General features: G+C 52.2%; 2 protein-coding genes across 4 annotated transcripts in view; both read right to left on the bottom strand.

Moving 5' to 3' along the window:
• Positions 1-1,230: 1,230 nt before the first annotated feature.
• On the bottom strand, positions 1,231-11,389 carry LRRC47 (leucine rich repeat containing 47). The gene is made up of 7 exons (XM_044452313.1): positions 10,700-11,389; positions 8,386-8,841; positions 7,827-7,943; positions 6,580-6,695; positions 5,375-5,477; positions 4,538-4,627; positions 1,231-2,844 (listed from the first exon to the last, which is right to left on the bottom strand). The coding sequence occupies exons 1-7, from the start codon at positions 11,387-11,389 to the stop codon at positions 2,608-2,610; spliced, it is 1,809 nt and encodes a 602-aa protein (XP_044308248.1). The 3' UTR covers positions 1,231-2,607.
• Positions 11,390-13,939: 2,550 nt separating this feature from the next.
• CEP104 (centrosomal protein 104) overlaps positions 13,940-19,342 on the bottom strand; it is a 36,449-nt gene continuing 31,046 nt past the window's right edge. For all 3 annotated transcript variants that reach the window (XM_044452332.1, XM_044452333.1, XM_044452334.1), the window contains one exon: positions 13,940-18,504. In XM_044452332.1, coding sequence (XP_044308267.1) covers positions 18,368-18,504 — 137 coding nt within the window. In that variant the 3' untranslated portion in view covers positions 13,940-18,367. The remainder of the gene's footprint in view (positions 18,505-19,342) is intronic.

Below are 19,342 nucleotides of genomic sequence, written 5' to 3' on the forward strand. Positions count from 1 at the left end.
TATTAAGCTTGTACTTGAGATACAGACGCAGTTGCCAGCTGCCGGTGGCTAACTGGGCAATTTCTGGAGAACTCTTGAGCAGTTGCTGGGGATCTTTAATGAATGCGGGGCTCGCAGGAGCCTACTGTGATCCCGTAAGTAGCTTTCTAAGTCCTTGAGCAACACAAGGCAGGCTAATTAAGCCACAGGAAAACCTGGAGACTGGACTCTTGCATAGCCGCTGACCAGGATTGCCAGGAGCTGCTGTGGAGGCCGCAGGCTGGTGCAGGAAGTCGGCTACACGGGCCTGGGGAGGCGGCCTCGCAAACCTCAACACAGGATGCACCAAGGGTGGGCTCACTTCAAGAGACCCCAGAGCTGTTCTGTCAGAGCAAGATGAATTTGGCTGCTCCTGCTGCAATCCCAAGAGGCCAAAGAAAAATGCTTTGATCGTCTTTTTGAAAGGCTCAGCTTGGCACACATTAAATTTAGCATACGTCCTCCCACCCTCCATTCCAATGTTTTTTTAAAGGATGATGTTGCTAATCTGAAGGCCTCCCCAAAATACACGTTGCGCAAGCAGCTATGCATGAACAGACTGCAGCTACGCACCTTCGAATCAGCCAGCTTTCTGTAGGCCAGCCAGTGGCCGAACAGGTTGGCCTCTCTTGCACCGAAACGCAGGTGCTCTGTGCGCCTGTCCCATGTGCGGGTGGCTGGAGCGCTCTGCAGGTGTTCCAGAAAAGCGTGTCTTCAAGAGGAGGGCTCTGTCACGAGGGCACTCCCTTCTTCCCACCCCAGCGCACCACTGAAGGAGCTCTGACTGCAACCGTACCAGCCCTTGCGCCAAGCGATGGGGGTTCAGCAGTGGCTAACCAGATGCCGCGCTGAGCATCCAAATCAGCACGGGAACCTTCTGTCAGAGCTCAAGTCATGCAGTGATCGGGTACACCCAGTCTAGGTGGAAACAAGGGCTGCTGCTTCTATTCCCCCCAGGCAGCATGGAGCTGCAGGCCCCTTTTCTGTCTAAGCTGGTGCAGGATTGCACCCCAGGGAACATTCTGAAGGGAAAGAGTGCACACACCTCCTCTCAGCCCGAGGGTGGGCAGGTTCAAGAGAGCTGCAGCCAGGCAAGTGAAGGGCCGTGGCATGGAGCTTCCGGCGGCCGGCTGCGATGTTCAGAAATTGTTATGCAAAGTGGAACATTTCATCTGAAGGCACAATGTAAGAACTCGAATGACCAATCCAAGCTCAGAAATGTTCTTTCCGCTTTATTTGTACTCTTTTGGCATGAGTGGCTGCTATCATTTAAGTCCTTCTCTGTGATCACTGAGGGCTAGAAAGTTAGACCATGCTGCAAGAGGGTACCTTTAGCTGGAGCCACAGGGCTCAAGCACATCCAGTGGGATTTCTGCCTTTATTCTCCTGGAACAGCATCACACCCCCTCCCACAAACACCACCGGTTCTGGAAAGGCCACTATCTGGTGCTCTCCACATATTTTGGATTACAACTCCCACCAGTGCCCACCTGTATGGCCAACAGCCAAGGATCACGGGCACTGCAGTGTGGAGGGGACCAAGACTGAGGGCAGACGAGCACCAATCCCATCTAAGTGACCACTCTGGTGTGGTTTCACCACGTGCCCCTTGACCAGTGCTGCCGCCCCAGCCAGTGTGGCATGTGATGCGCAGGGGTGATTTTACTACCGCAATGACACAACGCGCTGCAAACCACTGAGATGATGTGAAGAGCTGGGAAGGCTCCGATCGAGGCCTCGAGCCCTGGCAAGAGCGCCCACCCCGCGGGCTGGAGCACCACCCTTGGCTTGGGGGCCTCTTCCCTCATGCGACGTTTTGCTGCCACACGGCACTCTGACTCCAGCATGCCTGACTCTCTCATTCCAGACGAGGCTGATGGAGGGTGGAATCCCAGAGAGCTGGAGGGCCTCCAGTTGGAAAAACTTGTCTGGGGTACAAGCTCCAATTCAGACATTTTGTACAGTTCCCTGGCGCATGGGCATTTCCCGCCACATCGTTTCACCAACACCGGTGGATCAGACAAAGGGGCCTTTCTCCACTGACCCTGGGCACAGCCCCGGAGGAATGGGCTGCCCCCCAAACTGTGGGAATAAGCAGTTCATGCGGCCAGAGAGCCGGCACCTGAACACCGGGGAGAGGAAGGAGCTGCGAGACACCCTCCTCGCCTGCCCTCCCGCGACCGCCGGAACAAGCTGAGGTTGTGTCTGTGGAGGCAGTGCTGCTGGCCCTCCAGAGACCGCACCCCACGCAGCTGCTGATCACAGCCAGAGCGCGGCTACGCTCAGGAGACTCCTGCTCACACACGGCACAGGTACCACCCTATCTCATTAAAATAAATAGTGTTCGGCGCCCTCATCCAATGTCAGCCTGGAGCAAGCGCAGCCTTGGCTAGGGGGTTCCATGTCATTAACCACACGGATGCCTGAGTCTCTCTTGACCAAAGAGCCCTGCATAGTTAGCAGTCAACCGCCCCATGCCTCAAAGCAGGGCGCCTTGGTGCCTGTACACTGGAAAAGTCACCCAGTGGGGCTGCTGGCTACAAATGTCACAGAACACGCCCCAGGACAAGCGGAGGACGCTAAGGGCGCCTAATGAACAATAGTCACGAGGGAGGAGAACGCGCCGAGATCTGTTTTCGAAGGATAAAGGACTTTTAAATTCCCATCCATGTCCACGACCCGAACCTGCTCCAACATCAGGGGAGAGTTCTGGGAAGGACCTCTGGGGCTCGAATTTTCATGCCGAACAGCCTCATTGCATTCCTCTTCAGAACCCAGCTCCACATCATTATTCTCCAAAGTAGACTTGTTCAGCTCTGCCATTTTCTGCAATAAAAGGAACCGATTTCCATGTGTAAGTAGGCGTTCTTCAATAAAGCTGAGCGGGTTTTCACACCGTGACCCAGGAAAAACGCTAACTGAGGCAAAGCCACTGGTCAAAGGCCTGCAAAGTCACTTGTGAGGCAGATGGGCATTTTGCTGGAGGGAATACGGAGGGCTTTGGGTATGCCGTAATCCCAAAGACACACAGAAAAGCCATAAAAGAGGAACACGTTAGAATCTCAATCTCTTTTCCATGGGAGAAGAACACCCCCATCCCCATTTCTAATCAGTAAGTTTTGGAGAGGATGTGAAGTTTCCAAAGATCAAGGAATGTGTGGGATCCCATCAGACAAACAGACAAAGCTTGAGCGCTGCACAGAACTCCTGGCTTGCCCCACCACCTGCCAACTCAGGGCGGGAGCTGCCACTGGTCACGACTTCCCACCAAGACAAACTGGAAACGATGGTTCCCTGTTGCCAAAACAAAAGTTTGCCAGGACTGTAAGCCAGTTTAAAATGACGGCTTGGAACGGACTCACAAATCCTGGCATGTCTGAGAGCACCCAGTCTGCATGTGATGGGAAGTAGAGGTGAACGGCACCTCTTGGCTGGACCCCTTGTTCACAACAGGAGGAATGGGGGGCTGTGCCCAAACACAAGCGGCTCACGCACATCTTGGCGTATTTAAGCCAAGACCTTGGGCTTAAATTGCTGGCATGCAGCCCCTGCAAAATACGGTAAAAACTGGACAGATCTGCACCCTTTCCGTGATCAACTTCAAATCAGGAGTTGCATTCATCAGCCTGTTAACTGATTTCTAAAAGAGAAGGGTGATTTTTTGCAGACAAGAAATAGCGCGTGCCATTTCCTGAGTGTGTAAGGATTCGGTCTGCACGCCATGCCAAGCTCATCCTCAGTTGTTCAACCCACCACCCGCCACAGTGGATCCTGGGCTTCTGCACCCACCCTTACGAACATGCAGCCCCACGGGGGTTGTGGTGTGCTGCCCACACCTGCTCACTGTGGGCTGCGTGTGAAGCAATGCTTGCATCACCTCTGGCTTGCAGCAGGGTTCGAGCAGAGCCCGCTCCACCAGGGTCTTCTTCAGTGCACAGAACCAAGCCCTCCCGCGTTCTGCTGACAGTCCCAGGAGAGCCTCTGGCCTCTTTGCTTAAGAAGGGTCTCTTGCAAACGGACAGGGAAGGCCTCCTTCGCCAGAACCGAGAGAACACCTGCCCTGACACAGCAGACCAGCCCCGGGCTTGATGGACCATCTGCTGACTGCTCAGCACGCAGCTCCACAGAAGCCACCAACGCAACAAGAACTTGAGCCAGGATTCCAGGGATGCCGTGGAGGAACCGGTGCCTCCTGGGAGGCATTCCAGCTGAGACCTGACTGAAAAGGCGTGGCAGCAAAATGAACAGGGGCAAGCAGGCACTTTCATGTGGCCAGCTGTTGTGTTCAAACTGAGCTGCTGCATCCCACGCAGGCAACAGCAGACTACGGACACCCCTGGCAGATGGGCAGCTCTGTGCGAAGGGGGGCCACTCGAATGAAGTAGGCTGCCGGCTGCCCAAGTGAGCTTGTTTTATGCAATGAGCTTTGCTTCCAAACAGCCGCTTTTTTAGCAGTGATTTTCAGCTTTCTATTGCTGTTGGATGTCTACAGTTAAACAGAAGTCCAAACAAGTCTTACTAGAATGAGGCTGTCCATCACATCCTTGCAGATCTGCAGGCTGGTAGCACTTGTGACTTCCAGAAGGACGTCAGAGGTTGTTTTTCCCAGCTTAACAACAAGGAAAAAAAGAGAAGCACTCATGGGAATTAAGAACTTTGCCAGCTGCGTCTGCAGCCTTAGGCCCCAACTGCAGCAAGAGCGGGATTTACTGCAAGAAAAGTGATGGGCTCTTTAGGAATCAGCAGGCTGCCTGCCCACAGCTCCCTCTTCATGCGCCATTTCAGGAGCTCCATCTGGCTGCAACAGGGAGGCCTGCTCCACTGGCTTGGCTGAGAACACCCAGCGCCCGGCTCCTCGCCTCTTGGACTCAGCTGCTGTTCTGCAGAGATCCAGGCTCTGGCCTCAGACCTCCGCTGAACCCTCATGCTTCTCTGAGAAGGTTCAGAAACTGCGGGAGGAGCTTTTTTTGCCACAATATCAGCATCAAAGGCTTCTGCTCTGTCCAAGAAATGGCTGCGGGGCAGAGGATTCGATCCCCTGCTCCTCCCAGGACTATCAAAACCAGAGTTACAGAAACATAGCAAGTCAGAAGGGGCCTCCCGGGCCATCTAGTCTGACCCCGGTTCCAGTCAGCTCCACTCATGACAAGCCCACCATGTGCATGTCCAGCCCATCCTTGAACACCCACACCGATGGGGCCTCAACGACCTCTTGTGGAAGCCCATGCAAAATAAAAGCACACGCGTGTGCCTGCAGTGTACAAATCTCAGTACAGGCACCTGCTTGGTGCAGGAGTTCATCTTTTCTACAAATCTAAGGGAAAGAACAGCCCTGATCACACCACAGCGTTCCTACCTTTGTCTTGTCACTATTTGTAATCGGTGGGAAAGAAATGACAGCATCTTCAGCATCCACCAGGCAAGGGTAATTCTCTTTCCCATCCAATAACTGGAGGTACCTGATAAGGAGTGAAAAAGGGGGCAGAAATTACCATGGCACTTGACAGGGAAGTAAGAAACTGATACACAAATGAGAAGAGTAACTTTAAAACTTTAAACTTTAGGGACTTCTGTTTGCAAGAAAACTGAGAGCCAATATCAAAAAATAACACTGAATGCTGTTTTGATAATTTTGATCTTCATCACGAAAACTTCCAAGCATTGACCCTTCACACATAAGCAGGGACCAAGAGAGCTACTTATAGCTCATTTCTATAGATGGCTTTTCAAAAGCGAATCCTTCCGAATTCAATGAGGACAAGCCAATGTGGCAGCGGCCTTGGGCTCATGGGAAGGGCAAGCACAAGCACCTGCCCCAGCACCAGTGAAGTGGGGCACGAAGCAGGCCAGACCAACCCCATTATCCTCAACTGTTACTCAGTTGCACAACGGCCAGATCAGGAGGGTCGCAGCAGGAAGAAGGGCCTTTCGGGAGCAGCACCCTGACTCTGGCATGAGCTTCCCAGAGGGGCTCTCCGGGTGCCTCTTTTACTCTTTTTGGTGCCAGGTAAAGACCAGTTTATTTCAGTTTATTTCCCCCTTGGAAACACTGTCACAAGACAGCTGAAAAGGGCCTTTCAGCAGCAACGCAGAGTGGGAGGTAGATACTGCCCCCCACACACCTTCTGCTCTGCATTGGATGAGCGTGCGCCTCCCAGTCTGCGGGCTTCTGCTCATCTCTAGCACTGGGCTTTTAAAGGTCGATCTATTTAAACGTACCAGCTAGCTTTCCGACCGAGCATTCTCAGTGTGATGTACAACAAAAGTTTAAAAATCAACACAATGAACATGCATCGTAGATGACTAAAAGCAGCATGTCACTGGACATAAAGGATTAATAGGAGCAGACAGCACGTCACCCAGAGGCCTAGTAAAGCACAAATATTTAGGGCCTTGCTTAAAACTCTGAAATGAGAGGGGGGCAAAAGGAGTTTGATGGAGAAAGCTCCAAACATACGGGGCCACCACAAAAAGGCTATGCTCATGGTTCTAGAGAACCTAATTGTTTGTGGACTCTGCAAACTTCCGGGAGTCACGCTCCGCTCCAAGGTTAACACTAACTTGTGCAGTCCAGAGATATTCTGCCTTTTCTTCTGTTTTCGCTGCTCCTCAGCTTCTGCCTGTAGCTGCCGGAGGAGATCCTTTGCTTTAATTTCCTTCCGGCCCAAGGGAACGATCTGTAACGTTTCAAACAGATTCAGTAAATAAACAACATGAACAAAAAGGACTCTGGAGTCCATTAACAAGTTCTCACATCAGGACCAGTTTCTAAGAGCCTCCAAACGATACGTTGCAATTCTTCTTTAGGACACCATTCTAATTTTGCTATATTAAGATTCTGATTTCCTCAAAATCATTTGCTTAAGTAATAGTAACAATACAACTGATCTTAAAAATACAGAATCTCATTGTAATTTTGTGAAAGACTGCTTGGAAGATTTTGCATGCTATGTTAAGCCAGTTCACAAAATACAAAGCCACACTTCTCAGGTGCAAATAAAATACCTCAAGTTACATAAGAGGCTAAATTCAGATGTTGCGCTAAATCTGCCTGTGCTAGCCATAGCCAAAAGCCCAAACTATGGTTTGACCTTGCAATCGATCTGTGGCTCTGAGCCAATCTCGACCTGCTCAGCCCTCCCATCTCCATGGCACAGTAGCTTCTAAGGGTGGAGTAAGAGCTATAACCCTGGATTCTCTATTTTAAAAAATCACTTAAATCTGCAAGTTTGGAAGCCCAATCAAACCATGGTCCCTATACATTTTACTAGCTGACTGCAGAAGTCTGTTTGTCAATTCAAACATCATGCAAAACCAAAGTTAGTGCTTCCTTAAGCAGAGTTTAGCATAGAGCCTGAAATGAGCTTCTGCAGCGCATTTAACTGGGATGGACAAGTTAATGAGTTTATTAAGAATTTGTGCCCATCAAACCAAAAACAACAAATCTGTAAAAATAAGAATAGTACTTTATCTTAACAGAATGGACAGCAACAGCCTGACTCTTAAAAGAACAGAAAGGCACAATAGTCTGGAACTGTCATGCCTTTCAGCTCCATTTAAGATAAATAATTATTCATTCGTATGGGGTGCAGACAAAGAAAATTAAAGGTAACTGCTGCAGAAGGCGCAAAAGAGGCAAACTTTTCAAAGCTTCAACCCACTCATCTGCTTTAGGTAGCCCAGTGTCTTCTCAAGAAAACAAAGGCAAAAGCAGCCAAAACCCCACTGCTGTGCCTTTCCCTTACCTGCCCAAGGAAACCAGCTCCGAGTTCAACTCGCTACCAGCCGGTTGTTATGGCATACTCTACCTTGAGATTGTCTGGAGAACGGGCATCGTAAAGAAGAGGACCTTTCACCAGTCGTAAGTCATGCGTGGCAATAGTGGCTGCTGTTCGTTTCTCACAAATGTCCTCATGGAGTTTAGTCTGAAGTTGAAATCAGTTCTTTGTTTAAAGAGCTATGTTAGCGACTCCTGGCCTGTTAACTGTTTCCCAAAATTCTTCACCACTTTGTCCTAAAACAATACAGCCGGAGGCCATCTAGTCCAACCTCAGCTCAATGCAGGAACTCCAGGGCAAAAGCATCCCCAGCACCTGGCTGTCTACCTTCTGCCCACCACTAAGCCACACGACTGAACTGCTCCTGCTTTCAAGAAGTTTCGCCTAATGTCCAACCTGCCTGTAATTTGTGCCCATTAGATCTAGTCTTGCTCTTTCATGCAGCAGAGGAAAACTGCTGCCTTCTTTTGTCTTGTAGCTGTTTGCATGATAAACCAGATCGGTTCCAGAACTGCCAGCAGACAAGAATTCTGGCCCTTCCTAGCTCAGCTGTGCCCATAACCCACCAAGCACACCTTTTGAGACCTACCTGAACAGAAAGAAACCTCTTCAAAGCATTGCCTGGGTTGAATTTCATGCCTTTCACCACACAACATACAATATATGGACGGATGTCTTTGACATTGGGACTGGCTTTTATGACCAATGGTGCTGGATTCTCGGAGATGTGGAGAACTTTCAGCAGCAGCTTCCGGCTCTCTTCCGCCTCTTCTTCAGAATCACTGCCTTTCTTCCTGTTCTTCTCTCTCTTTTTCTTCCTTGGCTCTTCTCTTTCAGCACTGTCCTGCTTGCCTTTCCCTTTGCCGCCCCCTCGGCCTCCAACACGCAAATACTCCAAGATGGACTTTGTCTGGCAGCCATTCACCATCTTTTCCAGTCGTTTGTCCTTGAGAGCATTTCCTTTCAAGTTGACATCCTTCAGCTTTGGACAGTCGGCCAGCTCCACAGGGATTTCAGATAATTTGTTATTGGAAACATCCAGACTCTAGAAAGAAAACATATAAACTTTTCTGATACAAATAATGGCCCACTCAGACGATGTTCTGAGTGGAAGCAGTTTTCCAAGTTTCAGACAGAGTATCTTGCCTGGCCATACTATGTGAAGTCCTTTGAACAGGACATGGTATGGGAATGGAACTGGACTGTTTTGCATGTAACGCAGAACCATCCTAAGAACGCAGGCTCTCAAGTAGTATAAAAGACTAAAGAAACCAACTATGTTTGAGCACTAGGATCGGGGCCCTCAGGTAATGAAGAAAACCTCCTGAGCCTTTCAGTAAGGCAAGCACACTTTCTAAACATAGCAGGGCTGCAGCTTCATGTCCTCGTATGTAACACCAACATCAGAAACTGCCTTACAGGGAGTGAATCCAGTGTGGTCAACCTAAACTGGCCAGGCATCTCCAGGAGTTCAGGCAGAAATTCCCCCAGCCCCACCTGGAAAATGTACCTGGGGCCTTTTGCATGAGAACTGAGTACTCCACTGCTGAACAAGGACCATCTCAGACTACCAAAGGCTCCAAAGCTCCCAGGCCAAAGCAAATGGATTCTGATAACCTGCAGAACCGCTCTCATCTCTGTCCCCTTCCCAAACTGGCAAAATCCCCACACAGGAAAGGTCTGGCCACAGCTACAACAGCAACCATTTTGTTATGCTAAAACAAGCAGAAATAAGAAAGGTAATGGAGATTTATGTTATCTGAATTTTTTAGGACAGGAAATGCTAACACAGGAGAGAAAGCTATCCGTCACAGAACTTTTTTTTTTATGCCAAGCGAAATTCTACACAGAATGCTCTGGTTCACACAGCACATGCCTCACCTTTATGAAAACTGCAATCGTGCAGTGAACCAGAAACTAAGCTTGGCACCTGTGTGGTCAGAGCTGGAAGAGGGAAGTGAATCAAGTGGGCTTTTAACCTTACATGACTCCTTTGGAAAAGCTGTAGGGAGGCATCTGATGTGTAAAGGCAAAGGTGGCATCTGTGCTCTCCCCACCCTGCCAAACAGCTTAACAGTCAAATTAGGTGGCCAAACTACAGCTTTTTGGAGGAGAAAAAAAGAGGGTGAGATATGACCAGGACACAGAATAAATTGACAGCACCACTCTTCTCACCTCCCTTGCCCTGGCCCACTCTGAGCTCACTTTTACAGCCTCAGAGAAACAGCCAGCAGCGGTCCTTTCCACACCAGTTGCAGGCCCTCAGCTACAGAGTAAGAAGACTTTTTCAAACTCAGAGTTAGAAATCTGAATGGTGCTATGGTCATGTGCATGATGGGTTGGAACCACAAGACTGCTCTAAACGTAGTCTCTCCTTTCTTGATGTGACATTATCATCAACACTGAAGCACAAAAACAATATAAAATTAAATTGAAAGGTCAGGATGCAATATTTTTAGTTGGAGAACCTCTAGAATATGATCTTAACAATAAACCAACTATGAGCTCTTGCTTGGTCATCAATTGGCCCACTAAGATAGTGCAAGGGTACAGAATGGCCAGAAGGCTGACATTCATTTCAGAGAGGCCCAGAAGGACACATTCCAGTGTCTTATAGGGCCAAACACAAAAAAACGAAAGCATTCATTTTAAGTTAAAGCTCACTTATTTTCTAATCGAAGTAGTCGGACAATGGAACTAGCTAAAAGTAACACGACCTTCCAGGATTTAGTCCCTGGGACGTTTGTGGTCGGCAGCTAGCAGTCTTGAAACTCTGCCAAATGGGAATGGCACCGGCCTATCTTGCAGAGCCATTGCACTGACTTCTGCAACGCGCGTCGAGGGCAAAGCAAAGCGCAAGCGGGGGCAACCGGGCAGCGAGGGTGCCACCACTGTCTCCTCACCTTGAGCCCAGACAGGCGGGCGATGTGGGGTCCCAGCTCCTCCAAGTCGTTGCCGGCGGCCTCAAGGACGCCCAGAAGCGGCAGCGGGGCTGCGGCGCGGCGGTCGCCGTCGCCAGGCGCAGGCACGAGGCCTCCCGGGAGGCTGCGCAGCCGATTGCCGCCCAGCAGCAGCTCCTGCAGGGCCGGCGCGTGGCGGGCCAGGCCGGGGCCCAGCTCACGCAGGCGGTTGCGGCGCAAGTTGAGCAGCCGCAGCTCGGGCAGGGCGGCCGTGCCGTCCCTCGCTCCCGCGGCCGCCTCGGGCTGCGGCGCGCCGGCTCCGCCCAGCTCGGTCGGCAGCTGCTCCAGCGCGTTGCCGGAGAGGTCGAGCGTGCGCAGCGTGGCCGGCAGCAGGCGCCCGGCGTGGGCCAGCCCGGCCGGGCCCAGCCCGCAGCCCGGCAGCGCCAGCGTCTGCAGCCCCGCCAGGCGCCCCAGGGCCGGCCCGGGTTCCCGCAGCGCCGCGCAGCCGCCGCGCACCTCCAGCGAGCGCAGGGCCGCGCCTAGCGCCCCCACCGCCGCCGGCAGGCGTCCCCCGGCCGCTCGCACGCGCCGCTCCAGCGCCTCGCCAGCCTCCAGGCTCAGCTCACGCCGGCCGCAGGCCGCCACCTCCGGCCACGGCTCGCCCTCGGCCGCCTGCGACTCCGCCGGCTCCATGGCTCTTGCCTCTGCCGCCGCGCCTCTTCCGGCGTCTGGCGGGAAAGAGGGGGCTTCCGCTTCCGGGGCGGCCACGCCTGCGGTGACGCTGAGACGGCCACGGGCATTTGAAATCTCTGGCCGGCCTTTGTGAGGCGCACAAGAGGCAGAGGAATGGACGTGCGAGGAGCGTGGCTAGAGAGGCGCTGTCTAGAGGCGGAAAGCACGTCGCTTCCGGGGCCCAGTGTGGCCCCGCCCTCTCGTGCCCGTGCGCTTCACCCAATGGCTATCGGCGCTGTCGAATGACCGCCCCGCCCACCCGAAGTGTTGCTGCTCTAGCCAATGAATGGCTTTGTGGACTTTTCCCTTTTCACTCCGCCTGTCGCCTCTTCCGGCTGGAAGGGCAGCTGCCAATCACACCGAATCCTTTCCTGTTGCCTAGGTTACGAGGAATAGAAGCCGTTGAACTATATTAAGCCGAGAGCGGACGCAGCTGACGCACAAGCGTAGAGATGAGCCGGGCCTGGGCAGAGGGGTAAACCAAGCCGGGAGGGGCGAGTGACGTCGGGGCTCAGGTCCCGCCCCTCCTGTGACGTCAGTTAACCCCTTCTCGCGCAAGGCGAGCGGCCCTGAGGTACTCCTGGCCCGGCACGTCCACGGAGCCGCGCTCCCCATTTTCTTCCAACCAGGCCACATGGCCCTTCGTTACCCTATAAAGCGTTTGCGTATTTTGCAGTACTCAAAAATTTTTCATTGAACTGAATTTAAAAGAGACTCTGTTTCTTATTCCTGCATAATGTATCGTTTTTCATTCATTTGCAAGGTTTTAAGGGCTGAACCTCTGGGCCAGTATGTTTTTTCCACCTTGGAAAGGCCTCTGGCGGGCTCCAAAGCCGGAGGATATAAACATCCAAAGAAAGCAACCCATACATTGCTTGTTAAAAAATGTGTATGTTGCTTCTGGAATGGTTTGGTTTTGGAGACTTGGCATGATGGATTCAGTAGCAAAAAGGAGCTGCAGTCTTCCCAGCTGGAAAAATTCTACCCCTCCCCCACCTTTATTTGGAGACTGGCTTGCATACATTTAAGGACATTGAAAAAAGCAGTACCAGTCCTGCTCCTATGCCCTTCAGAAGCCTTCATTTGCAAGCTTTTGAAATATGTATCTATTTAGTTTGGTTTTAGAAGTCGGAAGTCCAATGAAGGCTAGTCCCACTGGGCTCCCTGCTGCATTTCGCTCTTGTTCGAAGTGCTGGTATCCCCAGGGCCTAATGCTGGCAAAGGGAGGGCCTCCACCCCTGCCCATCTCATCCGGCATGATTTATGTTGGAACAGAGGCCTTTCTCTGACCTTTTTAACACGAGCTACGAATTCAAGCGATGGTGATCCAAAGCTGTCGAGTGACGGCTTTGAGATGGAAGCCATGCACAAATCAGGCAGACAAGGCTAAGCAGGACGTCGTTCTCAGCTCGCCTTTCTGAGAATTTATCTTCCCCCGGGGACTCTGAGCAGAGCTGCTATGTATTCTGGGAACAGTCTAAAGCATTTAAAAACAAAACGGCGGTCAAGGAGTTTTGTTGTTCTGTGCAGCATTATGAGTGCACACCCTCCAAAACATCTTGTCCTCGACAGCTGTGCTCAACCATTATGAAGCCCAGGCTGTGGTGTCCTTGATGGAATTGCTCCGTCCCACAGATCTGTCATCTTCTGCTCTGACTTTCCCTAGTACGATTAAGGCACCTCTTCCAGTGAGTCTTGCCTTCTCATAATGTACTCAAAGTACAGCAACTTCAGTTGCATCAGCGTTGCTCCAGGGAGGGTTCTGGCTTGATTTGATCTAGGACCCCCTTGTTCGTCTTTCTGTGGGTCCAGGGTATTGGCAAAGCTCTCCCCCAGCACCGTGTTTTGAATGCATCCATTTTCTTTCTGCCAGCTTTCTTTGCTGACTGGCTTTCACACCCATACAGTGATTGGGAATACAATAGAATGGATGCTCTTGGCCTTGGTCTCCAGGGCAATGGCCTTACTTTTTCTAGATTTTTCTTCTGGCTCTTTCATTGCTTAGTTCCTTCCTAGTTTCGGCCATCTTCTAATTTCTTGGCTGCACTCTCTGCTTGAATTGATGATTGAGCCACAATATGGAAAAGCATTCAGTTTCAATTTCTTCATTGTTGATATGTAATCAAGCCTTGTTTTCTTAATGTTCTGCTGCCCTTTCTTCTTTTACCTTCCTCTGGAATAACTTCAATTCATCTCCATTTTCTGCCAGTAATATGGTATCATCTGCATATCTTAAATTGTTGAGATTTTAAGATGTGCACCAGTTTGCACACACTTCCTCTGATCCTAATCCAGCTTTCTTTATGGTAAGTTCTGTGTACAGACTGAACAGATTGGGAGATAACATACACCCTTCACCTATAGAAAACCATTCTGTCTCTCCATATTCTGTTCCAGCAGGTTATGCATAATGATAAAGCGACACAGGTGCAGCTGACCACTGGGTGGACTAGAAATCCACATCTAGATTGATAAGACACATTTGTCAAACAGCCTCTGCAACACTCCTCGTTGAAATATAGAACTTTATTATCAGATTGGTACAAATATGTGCGTAACTTGGATCTACAGTAACAAAAGACTGCAAAACTCTGGAATCAGGCCTGCTATCCAGCAATTTGCTCACTGCTATAATAAAGTCCAAGCCCTGCCATCGCTAAGCTGGAACGGCTTGAGGGAGGGTTCATGTCACCTGGAAATCCCCATGGGAGCTGGTTGCCCGACGGGGTTCAGGAGTCTTGGATCAGTGTCCTCATGGCATGGAACCCAAAGTGGAGAACCCCAGCCACGTGGAATGAGCACAGACTGCTCTTCTGGAAGGGTCCTTAGAGACAGGCCTGTAATTTCTAACCACAGTCCCTAAGAACCCTTCATTGCATGATCAGCTCTGTACATGGGCAGGGTGGGGGTAATTTTCAGAGGTAAAATGGGGGGATTCGACCCTTTTCTCGCCCTTCCTTTCCCCACCGCTCTCCAAGCTGCAAGTCCGAGTGGGATCCAAACAGCCTGGAAAAGGGGTTCTCAGTACCTTGGGGGGGGGGGTGTCTGAGCCTCCCTGCCACACCATCCTGAAAACGCCTCCCTTGGCCACCCCTGGGAACTCTCGCTCGCCACCAAAGCACTTACTTCTGCCCTAAGCCAGCCAACAAGCATTCCCAACGTGCTGTTCTGTTCACAGAATCCCTCCCTTCACCCCGTGTTCCCGTCTGCCCCTCAAAAGCAGCTGTTTCTTTGGGCACAGCTGCCAGCCTTGCAACCAGCAAGCTGTGAAGGGCTCGGGGCAGGGGAGTCAGTGCTTGAAAGAGCTTCTTGGGAGAAGCACCAGGCAGAAGGGAAGCAGAGCCGGGCCGGGCAGGAGCAGGTCAGGTGAGGAGTCCAGGCGTCCTAAGTGGCTGCTCAGCGGAAGAAGCCGCTGCTGCTAAGCAGAGCAGGGGCAGAGCGCATGCATTTCGAGGCTGGCAGTGCAGGAGAGCGAGGGCAGGGCCCTCCAGCCTCTAACCCTGTGTGCTCTACTCTGCTTGTCTACTGAATGAAACCTAGTCTGAAGCACAGCAAGAGGCGTGTGGGCCCATTAGCCTGCCTGTCTCTTCTGTGCCAGGAAGCAAGCGTCCCGCGGGTTGGTGGTGCGGCTCTGGGAACAGTCCAGCGCGATCCCCCGCCCCACCGTCTGCTTGGCCGGGCCTGCAGTTCCCACTGAACAGTGTCAGAAGAGGAAGAGGCGGTGGCGCGGCGAGAGCCCCGCCTGCTCAAGCAGGGCCCATCTAGCCCAGCATGCTGGGCGGAGCACTCCAACACATCCGCAGGACACCAGGGTGCCACCTCTGCATCTTGTGGCTGGGAGTCTCCTGGGTTGGGACCAGAAAATTCTTGCCTCTGAAGACTTTAACCTCGCTAAGGCTACCTAGAGATCAGTATTTTCTAATTTAAAAATTCCCTTACCCATCCACTCTCAGCCTGTTAATGAGATTGGGTAGGAGGGGGAAACGGCAAAAAGTGAAGATGTTGAAAGTTGGGGCCAAACTTCTGCAGCTGTGAGGAGGAGAGCAAATCATGCCAGGGGCATTAAGACAATGTTAACACTGGGTAAGAACCCTGACGTCCGCTTGACTGGGCTGTTCTGTCACTTGCCTGTGGCACCTGCAAAGGGAGGCCAGGCACACCTGCTGGAAGGATGCTCATCGCACTCAGAGGGACCAGCTTCTCTGGAGAGTCCAGAAATCAAGAAAAAACAGTGCTGGGGGCAGGGGCTAAACCCAGACAAGTGCTTGTCCCATTGTAGGATGTGCATTAACTGATAACCTGCACACAATGGACTGCCCTGTTCTTGCCCCCCCCCCCATTTCCCCTTGGCTATGGGGCCTGTGGCTAGTGCTGCTGCTGGGGAAATGCTGGCCAACCAGCTGCATCCATGCTCACCCCCCACCCCCAATGACTGCTGCTGCTGCTGCTGCGCTCGGGGAGGGAATGGTGGTTCTCCCTTTAGCTGGACTTCTTTGAAGCAGTGGCTGTGGAAAGTTCAGTGGACTATCTTTTCCCCCCATGCTGATATTGACTCCTGAAGAGAGAAGGAAAAATGCAATGCCTTTGTCAAAACCACACAATTTTCAACTCCCCTCCCTGGCCGATTTTTTCTCCTTTTTCTTTTGGCCTTGCTCTAGCAAGGCTTGAGCCAGAGGCAAAGGGAGGAAATCACGGCTGCTTTCAGAGTTTGGCGGTGCAACCCTATGCAAGTTTAGGCAGCAGCAAAGCCCACCGCTTCCGGTGCTGCTGGGCTGCTCCATGCTGGGAGTCTTTTTCCTGTCTGAACCTGCGCAGGAGCGTGGTCTGAACTGACGGGGGCTCGCAGCACTATGCAGCCACGCCTCCTAGGTGCCTTTCTGTTCCTGCCTGCAGCGGGATTCTGCACAATCCCAGTGCCTGCTCATACCGCTCCAGCCATTGTACGTCCTCTCAGAAGCTGAAAGAGGTTCATTGGGGGGGGGGGGTTCCTGGGATGGCATGGAAGCCAACCCCTTTCACTGCATGGGTTGCACCCTGTAGCGACTCAGGATTTTCAGTCGCCACCTTGAGGAGTTTTCAGACTTGTCCTTGCCAGGGAGCTCTTTCTGTATCCCCTTCTTTGCCACAGGACCCTGTGCACTGCTGAGAAGTTTGGGGCTATTTCCCCCGGTCTATGGGGCATCATTGGCTGGAGGATTCCAGAGGGCACCACCTCAGGGGAGATTCTTCTATGGCGCCTGCCTGATTTATTCTGCACACCAGCCAGGCCCTTGACTGGCATAAGGAGAGGAGACGAACAGGGCCTCTCTGGAGCTATGCACCATGAGGGAGAGTATCATTCCTGAGCAACCTTGGCATTAGGATGGTGCCATCATGTGTAACCCACCCAGCTAGCTCTCGGGGGCTGAAGAGACAAGGCACTATCTGGGTGTGTCTGCGTGTTGGGTGTGTAGGGCAAATTCCCTTTGGGAACTTGTCCTCAAAGAGCTATGTTTTCTTCAGGATTTGTAATCACTGTGGTATGTGCCACTGCCCATGTTGTGAGAGTCTGGATTCCCTCAGTGGAACACACATCCTCAGCTCTCGCCCTCATTTCGTGTTCACACAGGCAGGGCTCACAGTCCTGGCCCTTGCGCTTGGCAGGAAAGGGGTCACTTGTCCATCTCTTCTCCTTGGGACCAAAGCCCACGATCAGAGAAGTGGTTCTGCTCAGGTTTCACTGGGTAGTAACAGTTAAGACCACAGAAGAGAGGCAAATGCTTCAAGCAAAAACTTTCCTGTACACAAAGAAAGGGACACAGCTTCCCCCTTCCTGCTACCCTTCAGATGTGTTGGGGTTGTAACAGCCATCATCCCCACTCAGCATTTAGTGGGGAGAGAGCCGGGAGACTGCTCTTTCCTTGGACTTCTTAGTTTTGTAAACTGCAAGCATTCAGAATGCATTCGGCTGCTCTACTAGCAAGGGATGGTAAAGCAAGCAAAAGCGTTACTGTTTCTTAGGCGGAACCTTCACTCGTCTTTAGAGAAGGGCTGTGGGCAAGGCTGGATCAGGGCAGCTACACAGAAAGCAATGGACACAGTGTGGGGGAAAGGTACCTTTGAACTGCCCCGGCAAAGACAGCCTTGCTGCCCCGCTTAGGGTGCTTAAACCGCCCCTTCGGGCACCTCTATCAACAAAGGAAAGAGAGGACCCTGCTTTCAAGGCAAGCTGAGGGGAGCTACCACCAGTGATAATCCCTGGGATCCTGTAAGGGCTGCAGGAAGGGAGATAAACAGGTCAGGTCCTGCGGGTCACAATTCCCCGGGAGGATCTCTAGTGAAAGTCCTGCAAGAGCAGCAGGGGGAAAACCATGCAATCTCACATGTCAAAATTGCCTTGTTAATCCTCCAGCTATGCCTAGATGGCCATTCGCTCTGCCTAGAGACGTCCTTGAGAAGATGCTTGAGTTTGGCTATGCCTATTGCTGCGAATCCTACTAAAACCAGGCAGCCTGCATGAAGCTCTTGTGCTAGGGCAGAGAAAATGAGCTGGAGGTCAAAGGGAGCGGCAGGGCATGGCTGGATTCCTCTGTGTCCTGCTTTTGCCACCCCAGAGGGGCTGAAAGCTAATCTGTACCTGGCCAACCAGGGGCAGCTGGCAAGGGGCAAAAGCAGCCCTTTTGGCTTAAAGCCTTGGAGTGGCAGGTGGAGGTTTTGATGCACAAAGTCTCCATGCAAAAGCGCTGAGGCAGACAGGATGCAGTCCGTGGGGCACAGCAAACAAGCCTACCAGAACCAAAAGACTGATACGGAGGAAGGCGGCTGGCCGGCCACCACCAGGCAGGGTGTCGGCTCGGGCAAAGTAAGGGTTGAGGTGCTGCCCCCACCGGCAAGCCAAACCTCAGAGGAAAATACTGCAGGTGTGGCCAGATGCACCGCCAAAGAAAGAAGAGCTCCGCATCATCGCTTCGCATACGTTCTGCCAGTGCTTTTATTCATGCCTGCGCGTGGGGTGGGGATCTTGCTTCCAACCGAGGGGGAACGCAGCTTAACTCCCGTTGGCCCGGATCGATTGAGCGCTGTTCCGGCAGGCCTGCCTGCAACCGGGAGAACAGAGAACACAGTTCGTGTCTGGACAGACTCGTGTGGCCCCCGACGCAAGCCCAGGGAGGGACTCGCTGCCGCTCAGGCTCCAGCGGGCACCCTCCCGCTCCACACACACAGGTACCCCAGGCAAGCAAGCGGGTGCTTGTGGGATTCACAACAGAGGAGGAGAACCTGGGAGCCTGCGGGGGCTGCAAGCTCTCCTGCCTTGGTAGTTTGCCTCGGGCCACACGGGCCGGATGTGGCTTGGAGCCTCCTCCGGGACTCGACCTGGCTGCCTCTGAGACCCCGCGAGGACTGACTGCACATTGTGTGGTGGCCAGTTCATGAAGTAGGCAGTCATCTCCCCGGGGCTCGCTGGCACAAGCTGCTTGGGCGAGAAAAGGACAGAGTGGGCAGGGGGGCCTGCTTGCGGTGGGCTGTTGGGAGACCTGCTGCTCCGCGGGCAGGATGCTCCAGTGTTGGCTCCTGCCCCACGGGAGCCAGCTGGGGCTTCTTTCTTCCTTTAGCCACAAAGCATTTGATTCCTGCTGTTCCTCCTGTATTTTATAAATATGATTAGCCATTTTCAGGACTCCGGTCAAGATGTGGGATATAAATATGATGTATATATAAAATATGGGATATAAATCTTCTAAATGTTTACATCTACTTCTACAAACACCTAGGAAGAGCCCTGCTGGATCAGACCCAAGACACAGAGTCAGTTCCCAGTCCAAGAACTGCTTCTTGCAGGATCAGCTTCCATGTACAAGGGATACGGTTTGAACCAGGCTCCCTGAACCCAGAAGTGTTGGCCTACAAGGTCCGTCAAGCTCAGCCAGCTGGTTG

Source organism: Varanus komodoensis, unplaced genomic scaffold (assembly GCF_004798865.1).
Source record: "Varanus komodoensis strain SLA01 unplaced genomic scaffold, ASM479886v1 scaffold71, whole genome shotgun sequence".
Lineage (NCBI taxonomy): Eukaryota > Metazoa > Chordata > Lepidosauria > Squamata > Varanidae > Varanus > Varanus komodoensis.

Coding starts and splice junctions, on each gene's coding strand:
- LRRC47 (XM_044452313.1), bottom strand. CDS start 11,389: ATGGAGCCGGCGGAGTCGCAGGCGGCCGAGGGCGAGCCGTGGCCGGAG. Junction 7,944..8,385: donor AGAGGTTTCTTTCTGTTCAG/GTAGGTCTCAAA, acceptor TTTCAACTTCAG/ACTAAACTCCATGAGGACAT. Junction 5,478..6,579: donor AATATCTCTGGACTGCACAA/GTTAGTGTTAAC, acceptor ACTCCTTATCAG/GTACCTCCAGTTATTGGATG.